The 17966-nt window shown below is 47.6% G+C and overlaps 1 protein-coding gene across 1 annotated transcript in view; it reads left to right on the forward strand.

Annotated features, from left to right (window-relative positions):
• LRRC9 (leucine rich repeat containing 9) overlaps positions 1–17330 on the forward strand; it is a 78107-nt gene extending 60777 nt beyond the window's left edge. Inside the window, exons 27-33 of the mRNA XM_060271210.1 lie at positions 1672–1808; positions 2325–2542; positions 4031–4099; positions 4811–4936; positions 12149–12332; positions 14050–14232; positions 16529–17330. Coding sequence (XP_060127193.1) covers positions 1672–1808; positions 2325–2542; positions 4031–4099; positions 4811–4936; positions 12149–12332; positions 14050–14204 — 889 coding nt within the window. The 3' untranslated portion in view covers positions 14205–14232; positions 16529–17330. The remainder of the gene's footprint in view (positions 1–1671; positions 1809–2324; positions 2543–4030; positions 4100–4810; positions 4937–12148; positions 12333–14049; positions 14233–16528) is intronic.
• Positions 17331–17966: the final 636 nt, after the last annotated feature.

Below are 17966 nucleotides of genomic sequence, written 5' to 3' on the forward strand. Positions count from 1 at the left end.
GAGAGAAAACAAATGGTATCTCTCCCTTGCATCTCGGCCTTTTGTTCCAGACATGTGAGCCCCTTATATCTGCTTAATCTATGAAAATCAGACTGCTTTGTCCAGGCTTCTCTTTGCTCAGTTGGGTCCAGGTGTACGGTGAGGCTTTTGTGCTTTTCTCAGAAACATCTGGCAAAAGATATGTGTGGGTTTTGCAGGTCTGATATCTCCGAAAGACCTTAATCAGGCTTATCAGTCGGGATATTAAGTCCTTTAATTAATTAAAGACTGCTTAATTCCACTGTCTGATTCGTATCAGTACGACCTTTCCTTCTTAAGGCAATTAAGTCCTCCTTTTCAGCCTGCTTTCAGTAATCATCTCAGGCCTCTTCTGTGTATGAGTATTCTCATAGCAATGGCCACCAGAAATGTTTGCTCTTTGTGCTTCAGAGCTCAGACAGTCCGCCCGTGAGGGGGGATGAGGCGGCCGCCTCGGGTGGCACCTCTTAAGGGGCATGATTTGCCCTCCCTCCATGCAGACTGAAGGTGTAAATGGGTGAATAAACCATATTTCTAAAAGCTATGACAGATTGATGCTTTTGAATTATGGTGCTGGAGGAGACTCTTGAGAGTCCCATGGACTGCAAGAAGATCAAACCTATCCATTCTTAAGGAAATCAGCCCTGAGTGCTCACTGGAAGGAAAGATCGTGAAGCTGAGGCTCCAATACTTTGGCCACCTCATGAGAAGAGAAGAGAAGACCCTGATGTTGGGAAAGATTGAGGGCACAAGGAGAAGGGAACGACAGAGGACGAGATGGTTGGACAGTGTTCTCGAAGCTACGAACAAGAGTTTGACCAAACTGCGGGAGGCAGTGCAAGACAGGAGTGCCTGGCGTGCTCTGGTCCATGGGGTCACGAAGAGTCGGACACGACTAAACGACTAAACAACAACAACAACATGACAGTCCCTGCTACATCTTCAGTTCTCCAAAGGAACAAAAACCCTGGGACCTCATAGTCTCTTGCCACCACTTGGCAGAGAGCGGGGGTGGCACCCAACTTTTGTAACAATATACCTAAAAATGCGATGTAGGAATATGACCAGTGGGTTTGCAAACAAATGTGTGCGTTTTCCAGGTACGCCTGTCAAGGGGCCAGGAATGGCTGTAGCTTCCTGTCACCCAGGAACACTCCCCTGGGTGCGCTGCTGTGTAATGTCTCAAATGCCCCCCCCCCTAACTTAACCTGGCATGCCAGACCTGTAAAGAGGAAGCGCGCTGAAACCTCAGAAGAAACCTCCATTTGGCCGAGCCCTGACTTTTCCTCTGCAGAGCGGCAGAAGTGTTGCGTTCACATGCCTTGCCCTGGCAGCAAAGGGCTGTTGCCAAGGGGTCGTCATAAAACTTTTACTAAATAGAAGCAAACAGCGGTTTCCAGCTGTTCCACTTTTCCTCCTGCCAGGCATTTGGCTGGGGGAAGAGTGGATTTCCATGTTAATGCCCGAAGTCCATGGTGGGGGTTCCAGCAGCGCTGTTTTTAACAGCAGCGGGGTGTCCTCGCCCACCCCTGCTTCAAAGCTCTAGCAAAACTCTGCAGTGGTGGTGGTGGTGGGGGGAGCTGTATGTAAATTTCTTTCTTGGCAGTTGGCGGCTGAGCTCTGTCCCCTGACATGGTCCCTGTGTTGTTTCAGGGACACGGGAGGCAATGAAAGCTTGGCTCCGATAATGGAGAGCTTAGAAGTCCTCCATCTGGGCTACAATGGGATTGCCAGTTTGGCCTCGCTGCAGATTAGCAGGCTAAAAAACCTGAAGTTCCTGTTCTTACAGGGTAAGTAACAACAGTAGTATAAACAGCCATTATCACGTATTCATATAATACCTTTTGGGGGGTGGGAGCACTGGCGTATGGAGGGGAGTGGGGGGGGAGCGCACCGCACTGGGTACCATTTGGGGAAAGGGTGCCATCGCCGTCCCGGGACACACGGCTGGTGTAACATCAGGGCCGGCCCTACAGCCAGGCTGGGTGGCACAGGGCACCACGGTGCCGGCCCGCCAGGAGGGCGCCACGAGCTGCGCCCGCCTGCTCCGCCGGTTTGCCACGCAGCTGCGCCCACGGCAACCGCGCTGTGCCTGCCCGCCGGCCGCGCAGCAGCGCCTGTGCCAGCCGCGCTGCGCGCTGGGAAACGGGGCGGGGGGCGCCGGAGGGATCCGTCGCTCCACGGCGCCAGGGGCGCTTAAGACGGCCCTGTGTAACATCCCCCTTTGTGTCCACTCTGGGCAAACAGGAAGTGTTGTACTTGGCTGCTTATGATACAGCCCACATCCTTTGCTCTTGCCGTTGCAGGCAACGAGATCAGCCAGATCGAGGGGCTTGATGGCCTGCAGCTTCTACAGGAATTGGTGCTGGATCATAACCGACTCAAAGCAATCCATGAGAATTCGTTTGCTAAGCAGAGCTGCCTGGTGGCGCTTCACCTGGAGGAGAACCGCCTGAGAGAACTGAACAATTTGCATTGCTTGGTGAAGCTGCAGAAGCTTTTCCTTGGCCTCAATAGAATTCAGGTACAGTGGATCTGATGGGAGAGAGCGGAGCAAGCCTCCCCCAACCTGGTGCCCTCCAGATGTCGAGGAGCTGCAGTCCAAAACAGCTGGGGGGCACTAGCTTGGGGAAGGCTGGATGCAAAAGGTTCTAGTGCTGAATTCTGCACTCAGCTTGTCTTGTTGCCGTTATGATTAGGTAAGAGAAAATCCATCAATTTTGGTTTCTCTCCATTTCTCATTTTTCCAAAGTACAGTTCTCCAATTTCTGCATCAGTTTGCAAACTCTTGTTTTAAAAGGTCCCATTGAAGATTCATCAGCAAATTCGCCCTGATGATCACATATTTGTATCCAGTTTTGCCTAGAACACACATTTTTTTGCAAATGAATTTTCCCTAATGCAATGCATGCTTCTATGTTATGTGAACATTTGATTGCATACTTCACCTTGGTATATTGCTTTTGGTACACTTGGCTGGAGAACTGCACTGCAAAAATCTGGAGAAGTGCAGATTTGAAAAGATGGTTGTATTTCGATTGACTTACTGTTTGGGGAAGGGCAAATTAGGTAGGCTTGCCTTTAAATGGGGGCTGAAATAAATTTCTGCCCCATCCCTAATTGCAGTGGATCTTGTGCTGCTATCTCTTAGGATCAGTCAAGAAACAATTGAGCCAACAACTGGTCAACTGGGAATTAGCGGTCCTGATTTGAATAGGCTGGAATAGGACTGGGAAATCTGCAGCCCTCCAGATTTTGGACCACTACTCCCATCATCCCTGGCCATTCCCCAGGCTGGCTAGGGCTGATGGCAGTTGCAGTCCTTCAATAGTTGGAGGGGCACAGGGTCCCCATTCCTGCCCAAAGTGATCCCTGAAGCATGGGCGTACCCAGGATCAAAACTAGGGGGGGGGCACACCAGCCACCCCCCCCCCAGCCACACACCCCAGCCACCCAATTGGCTAGCTGGCAATGATGTGGCCAGGATCCCCCCAGGAGGCATGGTCAACATCCACACACCCCAGAGGAAAGGGGGCTGTTTGCAATGCAGCACATGGAGCCACCCGCGCTTGCACTCCTGCCTCGCCCGCTCCTTTAATGGCAGCGGTGACTAAAAAGAGGCAGGAGCAGCAAAGCTGCCTCCGTTGAAGGAAACCTGGACCTGGGCCACACTCCTTCAAGTCACAGCGAGCACAGCACAGAAAGTGCTGCCCCACAATGCTCCACGGCACTTCATTTGCATGTATGTCCAGGTCCAGGTTTCCTTTAACGGAAGCAGCTTTGCTGCCGCTGCTGCCGTTTCACTTCAGCCAAGCGTCCCTGCCTGTCCTCTCCAGCTGCCCTGCTTCTGGGGAGCAGCTGCCCCCCCCCCGCCCCATGCTGGGTACGCCCATGCCCTGAGGGACTCCATAGCAAAGCTGTATGAAGATTCCTGCATAAGAGTGTCAGTGCTTGCATTCCACAGAAAAGCTTTCAATGGCTCTTGAATACAACCTTTTTAATCTTGGGACAGGAGTTGTCAGAACTTGAAAAGCTTGATTGTCTTCCATGCATTAAAGAGCTCTCGATATACGGAAATCCGGTGAGTAAAGCTGAGGTTTACCTTCATCTCATTAATTATCCACAATCTAGTAAGTGCTTTACAGGATGCTGGGTTAAGACTGAGGCGCTCACAAAGAGGCCTGGCATGCTTTAGTTGTGATACCTGCATTGCAGGGGGGCTGGACTAGATAACCCTTGGGGTCCCTTCCAGCTCTACAGTTCTGTGATTCTATGATCTCATTCTGGAATATTCGGAACTCATTTTCATGATGTAACGTACAGTGTTTTTGGTGTGTGTTTTGGTATGCCCAAACAGGTCATATACCATTTGACAGTAAATATATCAATGAGAAAGCCTGGAAATGTTTTGAGTGCCAGACAGTAGCCATTAAATTGTATATGTGCCTCTGCTAAAATGATGCCTTTTAGAAAGCACAGTGGGAGGGACAAGACTTGAAAGCAGATCCAGAGTTTGTTTTGGACATATGCGTGTGCATATGGCAAGTTTAGAAGCAAGATTTCCCTCCATGGGTGCTTACTGTTATGTATGTTACATCTGTCTTCACTGTGTTGTGTTACATCTGTCTTCGCTGTGTGGTGTGTTACATCTGTCTTCACTGTGTTATGTTACATCTGTTAGCTAACTGTAGGGCCGAAACCTGAACCTGAAACTCTGGAAGGGATGAGAGCAAAATGCACTTGATTTAACACCTGGGTTTCACCACTGTCTTCTTTCCTCTCCACATCCCAGGTGTCCCGCAAGATTTGCCACCGCCCGCTCCTTGTATTCCACTTACCTAACCTTCAGGTGCTGGATGGAGTAACAGTCACTCCGGAAGAGAGGGCAAGGGCTGAAGTCCATTTGCTAGAACAGCAAGTAAAGTACAATTATTATAATTAAGATCTGCTTAGGCCTCTTACCGTTTTGGGGGAGGACCGAGGAAGACATGATTCTGTCAGCTCAGAAATTGCCTTTGGTGTCTTCTTTTCCTCTTCCATCCTTTTTTTAAAAAATCCAGCATGTTTTTGAGTCGCATTCAGGGGCAGCCATGTTTGGGTGCTGGTATCCATGACAGTTCAGTAATGAGGGCTCTTTAGCTCCACACCTTGAGCTACCGTTAAGTCCCAAAGGTGGCATATACTCCTCCTGAGTCCTGTTACCTGCCCGGAATGATAATCCTTGTGCACCCAAAGAACCAAAATAACACTTTCTGACGGGGCTTTATTTCTTTTTTTAAAAACCACCTTCCTGCAGCACCAAATGACATTGAACGTATGATTGCCATTCACTTTTTATTCTGGGTGAACCATCCCTACTGCCACCCTAGTTATTGGGGGACAGTCAAATTCGTCCCCACCAACCTTGTTGTTGTTTAGTTGTGTCCGACTCTTCATGACCCCATGGACCAGAGCACGCCAGGCACTCCTGTCTTGCACTGCCTCCCGCAGTTTGGGCAGACTCAGGTTGGTGGCTTCGAGAACACTGTCCAACCATCTCGTCCTCTGTCGTCCCCTTCTCCTAGTGCCCTCAATCTTTCCCAACATCAGGGTCTTTTTCCAGGGAGTCTTCTCTTCTCATGAGGTGGCCAAAGTATTGGAGCCTCAGCTTCACGATCTGTCCTTCCAGTGAGCACTCGGGGCTGATTTCCTTAAGAATGGATAGGTTTGATCTTCTTGCAGTCCATGGGACTCTCAAGAGTCTCCTCCAGCACCATAATTCAAAAGCATCAATTCTTCGGCGATCAGCCTTCTTTATGGTCCAGCTCTCACTTCCATGCATCGACCTTATTTGACATATAGTTGGGTACAGCCAAGCAGTGATTTCTGGCAGAGATTTTGGGAGGGTGAATTGAATGTGGCTGGGCAAAGGATGGGGTTCGGAAGAAGGAGGATGAAGGAGGATGGCAGAGGAGGGATGAAGGAGGAAGAAGGAGGATGGCGGACTGGTTTATGCGATCGATCGAGTGAGGCTTTGAGAGGTAAGACTGAATGATGTGCAGTACAAGCTTCTCCTTGCCGCTTTCAGTGTAAGGTCAAATCCTCACACTTGCTTGCGGGAGGTTTGTATGCTTGTGTGACATAAACAAGACCACACCAGATTTTTAAGCTGTTGTGATTCCAATACGTGCGTCAGGAAGTGCATGCAATATACCGGTAATTACACTGTCCGTCCCTGAGTACGCTGCAATGCGCTTCCAGAGCTTCTATGGGTGTGCATGTGTGTTTACACAAGAAGTTGTATATATGCAAGCAGTTAATTTCAGACCAGCGATGGGGAGCCTGTGGCCTTGCAGCCTTGTAGCTGAGCTACAACCCCCATTATGGTAGAACCATGCATTGACCCTGCTGGGTGGGGGTTGGTAGGAGTTGGAGCCCATTGACACCTGCAAGACCACAGGCTCCCATCCTTATTTTAGACTTAAGGGCCTTACACCCCTCTTCCTTCATTGCATGGGATTGGACTAGATAAGCTTTGGGGTCCTTTCCAACTCTACAGTTCTGTGATTCTAGCACCCCTTTGTAGGAGGAGTACCATTCCGCAATACTGTACATGTTTGTGCATATGTAATTTGACTACAACACTATTGGTAGCCTTTTTTAAATTTCGGGGTGTAATTTAGGAGTGTCCACCCACAGTCTCTAGCTCAGCTTTCGCCAACCTGGTGCCCTCAATGTTTTCAACCACGACTCCCAAATCTGGCTGGAGCTGATGGGAGTTGTACTTCAACTTCAACTTCAACACCTTTATTGGCATATATATAAAATATAAAAACAAAGACAAAACATACAAAGCATATAGGTCATTAGTATAAATAGTAACTCTACGTCGTACAGAAATAATGGTGAGCAGCAGGAGGAAGAGGCACACAAGGGATCCTCAGCTATCATTGTTGAAGGCTAGATGTATTGATTTTAATTACATAAATTCTGGACAAGTAGTGGGCCATAATTCTGGTAATTTCGGGGAAGTCATCCCTCAGCAAGAGCTGGACCACTGTTTCCTTGTTGGGGAGGGTTCCAGGTCTCATAAAGGATAAGAGGGGGCCAAAATAAAAAAAAATTAGAAAGGGGACAGTCCAGAATCATGTGAGCCATAGAGTCTACCTCTTTCTGGCCACAAGGGCATAATCTATTACAGTAGGGGATGCCTTTGAGTCTTCCGGCTAACACAGAGGATGGAAAAGCATTTAGGCGGGCCAACATAAATACTCTGCGATAAAAAGGAGATACCAGGTCATATAAATAATTAGGTATCAATCCTTGGTGCAGCGGCAGCCCCAGGAAGGCAAGCGAGCATACTAGAGGTTGGGCAGGATGAAGTTTCTGGAATTCAATATCAAGCAGTCTCTGCTTAATAAGAGTAAAGATATATGAGTCCTCATATGTCAAGAGGGAATCCACTGAAAGGCCTAGTTGCCTAAGTTTGTTGGAAATATTAGAGAACCATATAAAGCTGTGGCTATCTTTCAGAAGACAGGATATCAGGCTATCTGGATCGGTATTAAAATGAATTTTTAGCCAATATTTAAAAGTAATGATCCACCCTCTTGTCTCAAGAAGGTGTTGGCCCAATTCTGCACAGATAGCCAGGTATGGCACACATTTTGGTACTCCAAGGATTTGCCGAAAGAAGGATTATTGGACTCCTTCTACTTTGTTGTTAAAGTTGGATATCCATAAGGGGATCCCGTATAGAAGCTGGGAGGCGGATTTTGCCTTATAGGCAGCAATTGCTGCAGGTACAAATTGATTCCCACCAAGAAAATGAAAGCGCTTGATTTGTGCAACCGAGCATCTTGCTAAATTAATTGTTCTGTTGCGATGGGTCGCCCATTTTAAGTTATAGTGAAAGGTGACACCCAAGTATTTATAGCATTTAACTTGCTCCATTTTTTGGGTTCCAATCGACCAATTGAATGGACACCAACTTTTAGAAAAAAACAAGAATCTTTGACTTGGAGTAGTTAATTGCTAGGTGATTCACTTCACAGTAATTGGAGAATGCTCTTAAATATCTTTGTAGCCCAACTCTGGAATAGGAGAGGAGAGCAGTATCGTCTGCGTACAAGAGGGTAGGGATTGCTTTGGTATCTAATCTGGGAGGGTGGCCATTTACAGCAGATAAATGTTGTTTCATATCATTCAAGAATAGGTTAAACAAGTGTGGAGCAAGTATACAACCTTGTTTAACCCCTTTAGTGATTGTGAAGCTGGTAGATAAATGACCATCAAGGGAAAACTTCACCTGACCTTTAGTGTTGGAATGTAGCTTTTTAATCAGAAAAAGTAAGCGGGTTTCCATCCCGGAAGTTTTCAATTTATCCCATAATAGACCTCTTGGAATTGAATCGAAAGCGCACTTTAAATCGATAAAGGCCACATATAGCTTCCCCTTGTCCGATTTCGTGTATTTTTCAGCTAGGGATGCCAATAATAGACAATGATCTACTGTCGATTTATGTTTTGTAAAGCCAATCTGTTCAGGACCAATAATTATTTTCTTTTTCATCCAATCTAATAAGTATCTCTCTAGATGTTTTGAGTAGAGTTTACATATAGTAGATAATAAACTAATAGGTCGATAATTACATGGTTGCTCAGGGTCACCTTTTTTTATATATTGGAAATATTATAGAGGTCAGCCAAGAGTTCGGTACTATTCCTGTTTTATCAATAAGCGTGAACAGATTAGCAAGTGGAGGTGCCCACCAATTGACATACTTTTTCAGGATCTCAACAGGGATTAGATGGGAGTTGTAGTCCAGAACATCTGGAGGGCACCTGGTTGGTGAAGGCTGCTCTAATCCGTGTGAAAATTCGCTCAGTTCATGATGCCCCAAGCCCCAGTCCGACAAACACATTAGGCGACATCTTTGCCATGTTTACAGAATCAGAAGCAGCGCCTGCCTCTTTGTAGAGCCAAGTGCTCAGCGGGTTCCCTTGCAAAAATGAACACTGGTGCATGTGTGTGTTTTGCTGCTTGAAGATGTGGTGCTTTGTATACAAGGCTTCTAAGTGCTGTGAAGCGAATTGCAGCACGTTGTAAATGCCTTTATTTCCAAACTGACCTATGCTTTTTATACGTTGGACATCACTTAAAAATAAAAAACATGGCCGTATTAGTGCAGCTGCCGAAAGAGTGCTAAGGCCTCCCCTCTCTTAGGAGAGAGAGATTTCTGGGTTTTTCAGAAAGCTTCAGTGAAGATGCTCTGCCTCGTTAGCTAGAACAGAACTGAGGCATTATCTCATTAGGCCACCGAAGTGGAACAACAAACGGTTTCTCGGTTTCCTTCCCGACATCAAAGCTGTTCTCTCCTAAGTGCTTGTTAGAAAGTTGAGAAGCAAGGTCTTCTGCCGTTTCTCTTTGAAAAATATGCTTTTGGTGTTAAATGTCACAGGAAATTTCGCACAGGAGAAAGCATCTTAATCAGCGCCTTGTTTTCTTCCGAGGTGCTCCGGAAACATTTTGGAAATGGTAGCAGAAAACCAAAACATTAGCCCCCATCCAAACCCCTCCATGAGGGTAAAAACGCTAGAATGATGAGCCAAATAACATACAGATTGTTCCCAAAATCCCCTGAATCGGTCCAAAGGCCTTGATTGCCATCTTTCCTTGGTGGCAAATTTTTACTGCCGAATGCATTTCTTGGGCCTCCCTGACCCTTTTATAAGCCGGAGGCACCCCTAGTTTATGGCATCCCTTGGAGAACCAAAGATGGGCTGGTGAAACGGGGCGGGACATGGTGACGTCACGCGGGAGAATATCGGTCTTTTGCTCCTCTTCTTGCAAGCTTTGCCTGCCTACAAGTGCATATCCAATTCAAGCTTTGGGTTGAAGTCCTAGCAAGTATGGTGGTAATAATAATAATAATAATAATAATAATAATAATAATAATAATAATAATAATAATAATAATTTATTTATACCCCGCCCATCTGGCTGGGTTTCCCCAGCCACTCTGGGCGGCTTCCAATAGAATATTAAAATACAATAATCTATTAAACATTAAAAGCTTCCCTAAACAGGGCTGCCTTCAGATGTCTTCTAAAAATCTGGTAGTTGTTTTTCTCTTTGACATCTGGTGGGAGGGCATTCCACAGGGCGGGTGCCACTACCGAGAAGGCCCTCTGCCTGGTTCCCTGTAACTTGGCTTCTTGCCAAGTTACCTTGGTACCTTGGTTCTCGAGCTCAATCTGTTCTGGAAGTCCGTTCAACTTCCAAAGCGTTCAAAATCCAACGGCTTCTGATCGGCTGATTGACCCCAGAAACAATGCCGACAGCTGAAACGGACGTTTGGCTTCCGTAAAACGTTCGCAAACCGGAACACTTACTTCCGGGTCTGCGGCGTTCGGGAGCCGATTTGTTCGACAACTAAGCCGTTCGCGAACCAAGGTATGACTGTATTCCAGTCCCACCCCACTGCTCCTGGAACCAAGGTTCTATTGACAAGGTTCTATTGACAAGGTTCTATAGACAAGGTTCCCCCACAAACACAAACACAAACACGCTCCTGATTCTATGGGGCCTGTTGTATTTTCCTCATTCCTTCAGCCCTACCTCTATGAGTCACGAACAGGCCGTGCTTCTGTGTCGAATATTCAAGAAGCACATAAAAACGGTATCGGCAAGAGTGGGAATGAATTTTAAGCCCTGCAGTCGAAGGTGGAGAAGGAAGCACTGGCGTTAAACACAATCGACGTAAAGTGGTGATAGTTTCAGAAAGGGATGCATCTGTAGTTTCTTGGGCTCAGGCCCGGAAGCAAGCTGTAGGTGCCTAGTCATGCTTGGCTCAATGGACAGAGGGAGCATTAAAAAAAATATTGTGGCTCACCCTTGCTTCCCTTACCAGGGAAACAGCTGCGGAGGACAGTGGAAGCAGCCCCGAACTACATGCAACAGGGCGCCTCCTGCTCAGAAGGATCCCATTCATCTCTTTGCTTTGCTGTTTGCAGAGGCAGCGCCCAGAAAATATTAGCGGGGGATCCTTATGGGCCAATCTACTTCCTCCTTGGAGGGAAATATAGCTCAGCTCATTCGCAAACCAATTTTATGCGATCGTGGGGGGAGCTCACCTGGGGGAAGGGGGATGTACCAGTTCTCAAATCTCCTGTCAGTTTTTAGGGCTTGTATTTCAACTGGGTTTTAGCTGGGCTTATTGGTCTTTTGGTCACAGTCTAAAGGTGGGGTTCACTTTAAGAGGCCCATCAGCAAAAGCCCTGCATGAGGACTTCCATTTGCACAATGGGGCTTCGTCTTCCTTCCTGCAAAACAGCCTGCAAAACAGCACACGGTGCGGGAAGAGGGGGAATCGTTCCGTCTGGCAAGCCAAAATGCTTGCGCAAGTGGGAAGTTTGTCATAGTGTGACATTTAATTCCACCCTGTGATCTTTCACAAAAAGGCAGAGCGTGATGGAAACTTGGGGATTGACAATGCAACCATGTTTTACTCAAGAGTAGACCCACTGACATTAATGAGCATGAGTAAGTTGGGCTTCGGCCCATGCTACAGCAAACCCAACATAATCCACTGAACTTTGCAGGGAAATCCAACAGGGAAAGGCAGAAACATGCTGGGAAGTGCTTTTATTTTATTTTTTTACAGAGGGCACTGAGGCAAACACGTAGCCCTTGCCCCTTGCCGGTGGAATCTTGTGAGAGAGGAGAGGAGCAAAGCCTGATGGGGGTTGTAGTTTTGCAGGCTGTACTGTATTGAATTGTGAAAGGGAGGGAAATGGAGTCAAGGCAGGTCTCTTTGGAACAAGAGCTTGGGGAAAATGGGTGAGTGCGCTAACCAGCAGCAATAAAATTGTCACAGCCTCAGACTGGACACTGGGAGGAAACTTCAGAATTGTAAGGCAGTCTCACACATAGTAGAATATTTTTCTAAGGAGAATGGAAATGTATCCTGCTTTGAAATGAGAGCAGGACTGAGGAACCCTTTTTAGCCCACCCAAGGGATTAGCTTTTGGGGGGCCCACATGACCATAGTAGTTGGGGTAAGTAACTTTCCCTCCCTGTTTCTTTGCGGCATTTCTGAGCCTGAGAGACGAGACTTACTAATACCCCTGATGTCGTCTCACCATGTAGGTCTTTCCTCTTGCCAACTCTCCAATAGACTGTGGATTCCCCGTACTGCAGACTACTTTCCCCAAACCTTGTCCCCTGAAGATAGCCAACGTCAACCTGAACGCGGGTATCAGCTATTTATATGGGGGCGACTTTATTGTCCCTCATTCTGTGGATGAGCTGGTTGGGAGTGAGTCCGTCAAAGGTGAGTGTGAATTGGCCATGGTGGCCTTTATTTTTCTCTGGTTTAAGTCTCAGGTCTTCCACTTGGCTGGTTTAAGATGGCACAACAGGGTCCCCTACAGGTCTCTGGTCCAATACATAAGCACCCCCACAAATGTCAAGGTGAGTCTAGATGAACTTAAGAACATGAAAAGAGCCTGCTGGATCAGGCCCATGGACCACCTAGTCCAGCATCCTCTTTTCGCAGTGGACAACCAGAATCCTTCAAGCAGGATTAGAGCACAAGAAAAATTCTCCCTGTGGTTTCCAGCAACTGGCATTCAGAAGCATTGCTGCCTCTGACTCTGCAGGCACAGCAAAGCCATCAGGGCCATCGATAGCCCCCTCCACCATGAATTTGTAGGGACATGGGGGGCGCTGTGGTCTAAACCACTGAGCCTCTTGGGCTTGCCGATTGGAAGTCGGTGGTTCAAATCCCTGCGACGGGGTGAGCTCCCATTGCTCTGTCCCAGCTCCTGACAACCTAGCAGTTCGAACCTAGCAGTTCGAAAGCACGCCAGTGCAAGTAGATAAATAGGTACCACTGCGGTGGGAAGGTAAACGGCATTTCTTTGCGCTCTGGTTTCCGTCATGGTGTTCTGTTGCGCCGGAAGCGGTTTAGTCATGCTGGTCACATGACCTAGAAAGCTGTCTGTGGACAAACGCCGGCTCCCTCGGCCTGAAAGCGAGATGAGCGCTGCAACCCCATAGTCGCCTTTGACTGGGCTTAACCATCCAGGGGGCCTTTACATTTCAGGTAAAGGTAAAGGGACCCCTGACCATTAGGGCCAGTTGTGACTGACTCTGGGGTTGCAGTGCTCATCTTGCTTTATTGGCCGGGGGAACTGGCGTACAGCTTCCAGGTCATGTGGCCAGCATGACAAAGCCGTTTCTGGCGAACCAGAGCAGCACACAGAAATTCCATTTACCTTCCCGCTGTAGCGGTACCTATTTATCTACTTGCCCTTTGACGTGCTTTCAAACTGCTAGGTTGGCAGGAGCTGGGACCGAGCAACGGGAGCTCATCCCATCGTGGGGATTCGAACCGCCGACCTTCTGATCGGCAAGCCCTAGGCTCTGTGGTTTAACCCACAGCGCCACCCGCATGCTTACATTTACCTTACCCTAAATTTGTCTAATCCCCTTTTAAAGCCATCCCATATGGGGGCCATCCCAGCCTCCTGTGGGAGGGAGTTCCGCAGTTTTAACGATGCGCTGCAATATTGCTCAAACACACAGCCTGGTTCAGTTAGCTGCCTGCAGCATTGTTTTCCCTGTAATAAACTTGACTCCTCTTGCTTGGTGTAAAACAGGGGTCGGCAAGGCTTACCGGGCATGGGCCGGATCACTCCTGCAGAGATCCTCCATGGGCTGGGCCAGCGTAGTGCAATGCCAGAAATCGCATCTGCGCATGCCCAGACCCCGAAAATCGCGCCTGCGCAGAAGCGATTATCAGCGCCGCAGACATGCACAGATGCGATTTCTGGAACTGTAGAAGAGAGTCCCTGGACCACACTGTGCCGTGCCGGTTTAGCACAGCCGCGGGGACTTGCCAAGTGGGCTGCTCTGTTCAGGGGCGGCTCATGGGCCAGTTAAGTTAAGCGACCCTCATGGGTCGCTTCTAGCCCATGGGCCTTAGGTTGCCGACCTCTGGTGTAAAACAATGGCGACCCTAAGTTTGAAAAGTGCCGATTTTACAGTTCCGCTTTCAGGTAAGAAGTCCAAGAACTCCGCACAGGGCGTGTGTAACCCTCGTAGCATCCATGCAGAGGTCGCCATCAGGCAAGTCAGAGCAGCCTCAGCCAACCTTCCAGCCCACGGGGCACCACAGAGCGGCCCCTCTCGAACCACGTAAACCTGCCACACCAGCAAGGAGAGTGCAGGTATGCGACTGATCACCAGTCTTTCTCTTTCTCTTGGTGTGAGCTACGTTTTGGAAACTCTCGTATGTCAGTCGTCTGGCTGAAAATAAAGAATACATGTATCGCAGGGGAAGACGACTTCTAAAGAGCCAAGGATAGCTCTCCATTTTTTGCCTGGGTTTTAGTAGTTTTATCACAGCTGTCCTCCTAAGTTAAGGTTGCCTAACCTGTGGCCAGGGGTGCCGACTTGAATAAAATATTGGGGGGACGGGACAGGTAAGCCTCAGTCCACATAATCAATCACAGGATGTGCTGGTCCCGTAGGTAATCCGAGAGGCGAGGTCCAGGTCCAGTCCGAGGTCCAAAGAGTCAATGTAGCCAAAGCAGGGTGCAGGGCAGGAACAGGAACACAGGCAGAATCTGGCAAACAGCAATGTTGCTCCCACAAACTGGGGCGGGGTCTGACCGCCTTTTATCTCTGACAGGGTAATGGCCGGTCCAGATCCCCTGATGACTCACCACCCTGTCTCGCCCAAAGACGAGCACTCCTCCTGCGAGTACTCAGCTCTCTCCTTCTCTCAGACCTGAGTCTCTGCAGCTCGGGAGACGCTGGTGGGTTACTAGACCCAGGAGCCGCCTCAGCCTCTCCTGACTCAGCCGGTAGTGTTTCAGCTGTCGGTGATGAGCCAGCTGACGGCAACGAGGTATTCCCCACATCTGGAGCCAGGACAGGCTCAGGCCCCTGACTCGGCTCAGCTGGTGCTTGTTGCAGGGGAATCTGTGCAGACTGAGGCTCCTCACAATCAGGCCCCAGACTTGGTGCAGACTGAGACTCCTCTGGTTCCGAGTCCGAGCCCCGAGTCCCAGGCCATCACACAGGACCACGATCACATGCACACCATCCGAATGGCAATGTCCATCAACTTTGAGGGGGGCCAGCTCCCTCAAATATTTTATTGGGGGTGAGGCTAAAGGGACCTCAGGCCATGGGAGAAGACTCCTGTGCCTGTGGCCCTCCAAATGGAGCGTGACTCCCAACTCCCATCAACCCCAGTCGGTCTAGCCAATGGTCGGGGTGATGGGGGCTGCAGTCAAGCCCTATTCTAAGGGCTTAGTGCAGGCATCCCCAACCTTCGGCCCTCCAGATGTTTTGGACTACAGTTCCCATCATCCCTGACCACTGGTCCTGTTAGCTAGGGATCATGGGAGTTGTAGGCCAACACATTTGGAGGGCCGCAGTTTGGGGGATGCCTGGCTTAGTGTGCTATGTGCGGTTCTTTTCCTCCCCTTTTAGGCTGTGAGGTTGGCAAGACAGAGAGGGCAACTAGCCAAAGGTTGCCCAATGAACTCCATGGCTAAGTGCCGATTTGAAACTGGGTCGGCCGGGCACTCTAACCAACACATTGATCTGGCACTGTGTCAATTCCATATTTTTGCACTCAGTTCATTGATACGAGGTGTTAAAAGTGGCTCTGGGTTCCTCCTTTTTTCCTCCATGCATGACAGGAATGAAGTGAATTCTTAGTGAATTCGGCCCTTGGCATCGTTGATTTTTGTTGTTGTTGTGTTGCTTAGATGGGAGAATAAAAATTCTTTTCTTCTCTGTGTTATTCTATAAAACCAATAAAAATTATTTTTTAAAAAAAGAGAATAAAAATTTAATGGGTAGATGGCAAGAATTATCTTGTAGGCAATCAGTTCTGGAAACCTGGGACATAGTCTGAGATTCATGATGGGGAAGAAATTTAGTTTTGTTTGAGTTTTAATGATAAATTATCTAATTGATATGTGAACTCAAACAGCTTTCCCTTGAAATTTGCATCCCTCCAGATTTTGTGATGGGAGTTCTCCAAGCAACCAGTGTGTGTAAAAAATATATGAGGGGTAATTGTATATTATATGTGCAGATTAGACAAAACTGCATACCAAAATGCGATTATTAGAAGTTTGCATTAAAATGCTGGTGAATTTTCACGAGGATTTCATTTTAAATAATGTCTGATTGCTATGGAAATGTGAAGAACAGAGTTTAAGATTAGAAAAATGAGAAATGGAGGGAATCCAAAAAAGACAGATTTGCCTATTTCTATTGGAGGCTTCATAATGTAGCCACCTTCCATAAGCTAAAGAGGTTTGGGTGGGTCTGGTCGGAGCCTTGTATACACTGCCTTCAGTTACAGAAGATTAGTGAAATAATATGTACCAAATAAATAAATAAAGTCACCTGTTCATCACCTGTGTCACAGAAACTCCTGTAGCATCCCTGTTTTGAATTAATATAACCCTTCTCATGTGACTTCCTTTCTTTTCCTTTCAGAAACGGTGCAGTTCCACTTTCGGATCGAATGAATTGTAAATAGCCGCAAGAGGAACGAACACTAGTTTTGACACTGATCTACATTTGTATCCAGATGTTTGCTTTCCCAACTTGAGTTACACTCCAGGAGAATTTGTTCCATAATTTCACATTTTATATCTTCGATCAGAGACTGAAATGAATGAACTGATTTAAGTTTCTTAAGGTTGATGAAGCATGCCTGATTTTTTCCCCCTCCAGATCCAGGACTGAGTAGGATACTCTGGACCAAATGGGACTCTTGGGCTCCAGTTAACATGTGACTATTGGTAGTGCAATCAGTTCTGCCCATAAAAAAAACAGCAACAACCAGGATGTAAAGCAGCCTTTGGGGAGGCCATTAACAGCTGGAAGAATGGCAGGGAGAGGGGCTGCTTAACCCTCTCCCTTTCTTTCATTTGCCTGCTCAAAAGCGCCTCCCTCCCCAGACTGCTTTTCCACTTGTGTCAGAAAATAACCAGCAGCAGACGGTGGCGGGATGGGAGTGGTGATGCTCACCTGACCTCCCAACAGCTGTGTTGCTGCTGCTTACCCAGAGACAGAAAAGTCGCAGGAACGTCAGTGTGATGCAGATAGAGCAGCGGAGCTAATCCCGTGCTCCTGCTGGCCTGTTTGCACTGAGCCAACCTCCTGGTGCTTCACCCTTCTCCATCCTGATGAGCAGCACTGACTCAGTGGTCAAGAGGTCTGGTGAGTGCTACCGCTGCACCACGCTTCCCCCTTCTGGAAACTATGTTTTCTCCCCTATATTTTCGCTCCCCAGAGATACATCTTGAGGAGATGGTCAAACAACAGGAAGGAAAACAGAGTTAACAGCTCCTCTGACACTTTCACTCCTCTGCCCAGGCTGATTTGGAATTTATACCTTTATGAAAGCAACCACACAATTGACCTCCATGTGTAGTTTTAGCCTCAGCACTGTTGTACTGCAAATCAGGGGTGTGCCTTAGCTATCAATGGAAAAGATGGGAGCCCATGTTTATTCCAGATTTAATACATAACTGTTGACGGATTGTGGATTGATAACCATACTAGCATTCGTCCCCTTAACCTGACTTTATGGTGCTGTTCCATTTTAATTAGACTTGGGGTTGAGTACAAGATGTAACTGTTACGGTCGCATAAGGGTTTTCTGATGGAAGTATTGTTGGCAGGGGCAGCTTTGGAGAAAAGATAATAGCAAGGAATAAATTGATGTTGACATCCATTCCTAAAATATGTCGGCTAAGGATATGGAATTCATAGGGGAGACTGTCCTTGTAACAAGTGATGAATGAAAATAATGTAATCGGGGAGCAGAAAATGTGAGTTGGTGATTATAGAGTTGGAAGGGACCCCAAGGGTCTAATAAATAATAATAATAATAATAATAATAATAATAATAATAATAATAATAATA

This window comes from Zootoca vivipara, chromosome 1 (assembly GCF_963506605.1).
Source record: "Zootoca vivipara chromosome 1, rZooViv1.1, whole genome shotgun sequence".
Classification (NCBI taxonomy): domain Eukaryota; kingdom Metazoa; phylum Chordata; class Lepidosauria; order Squamata; family Lacertidae; genus Zootoca; species Zootoca vivipara.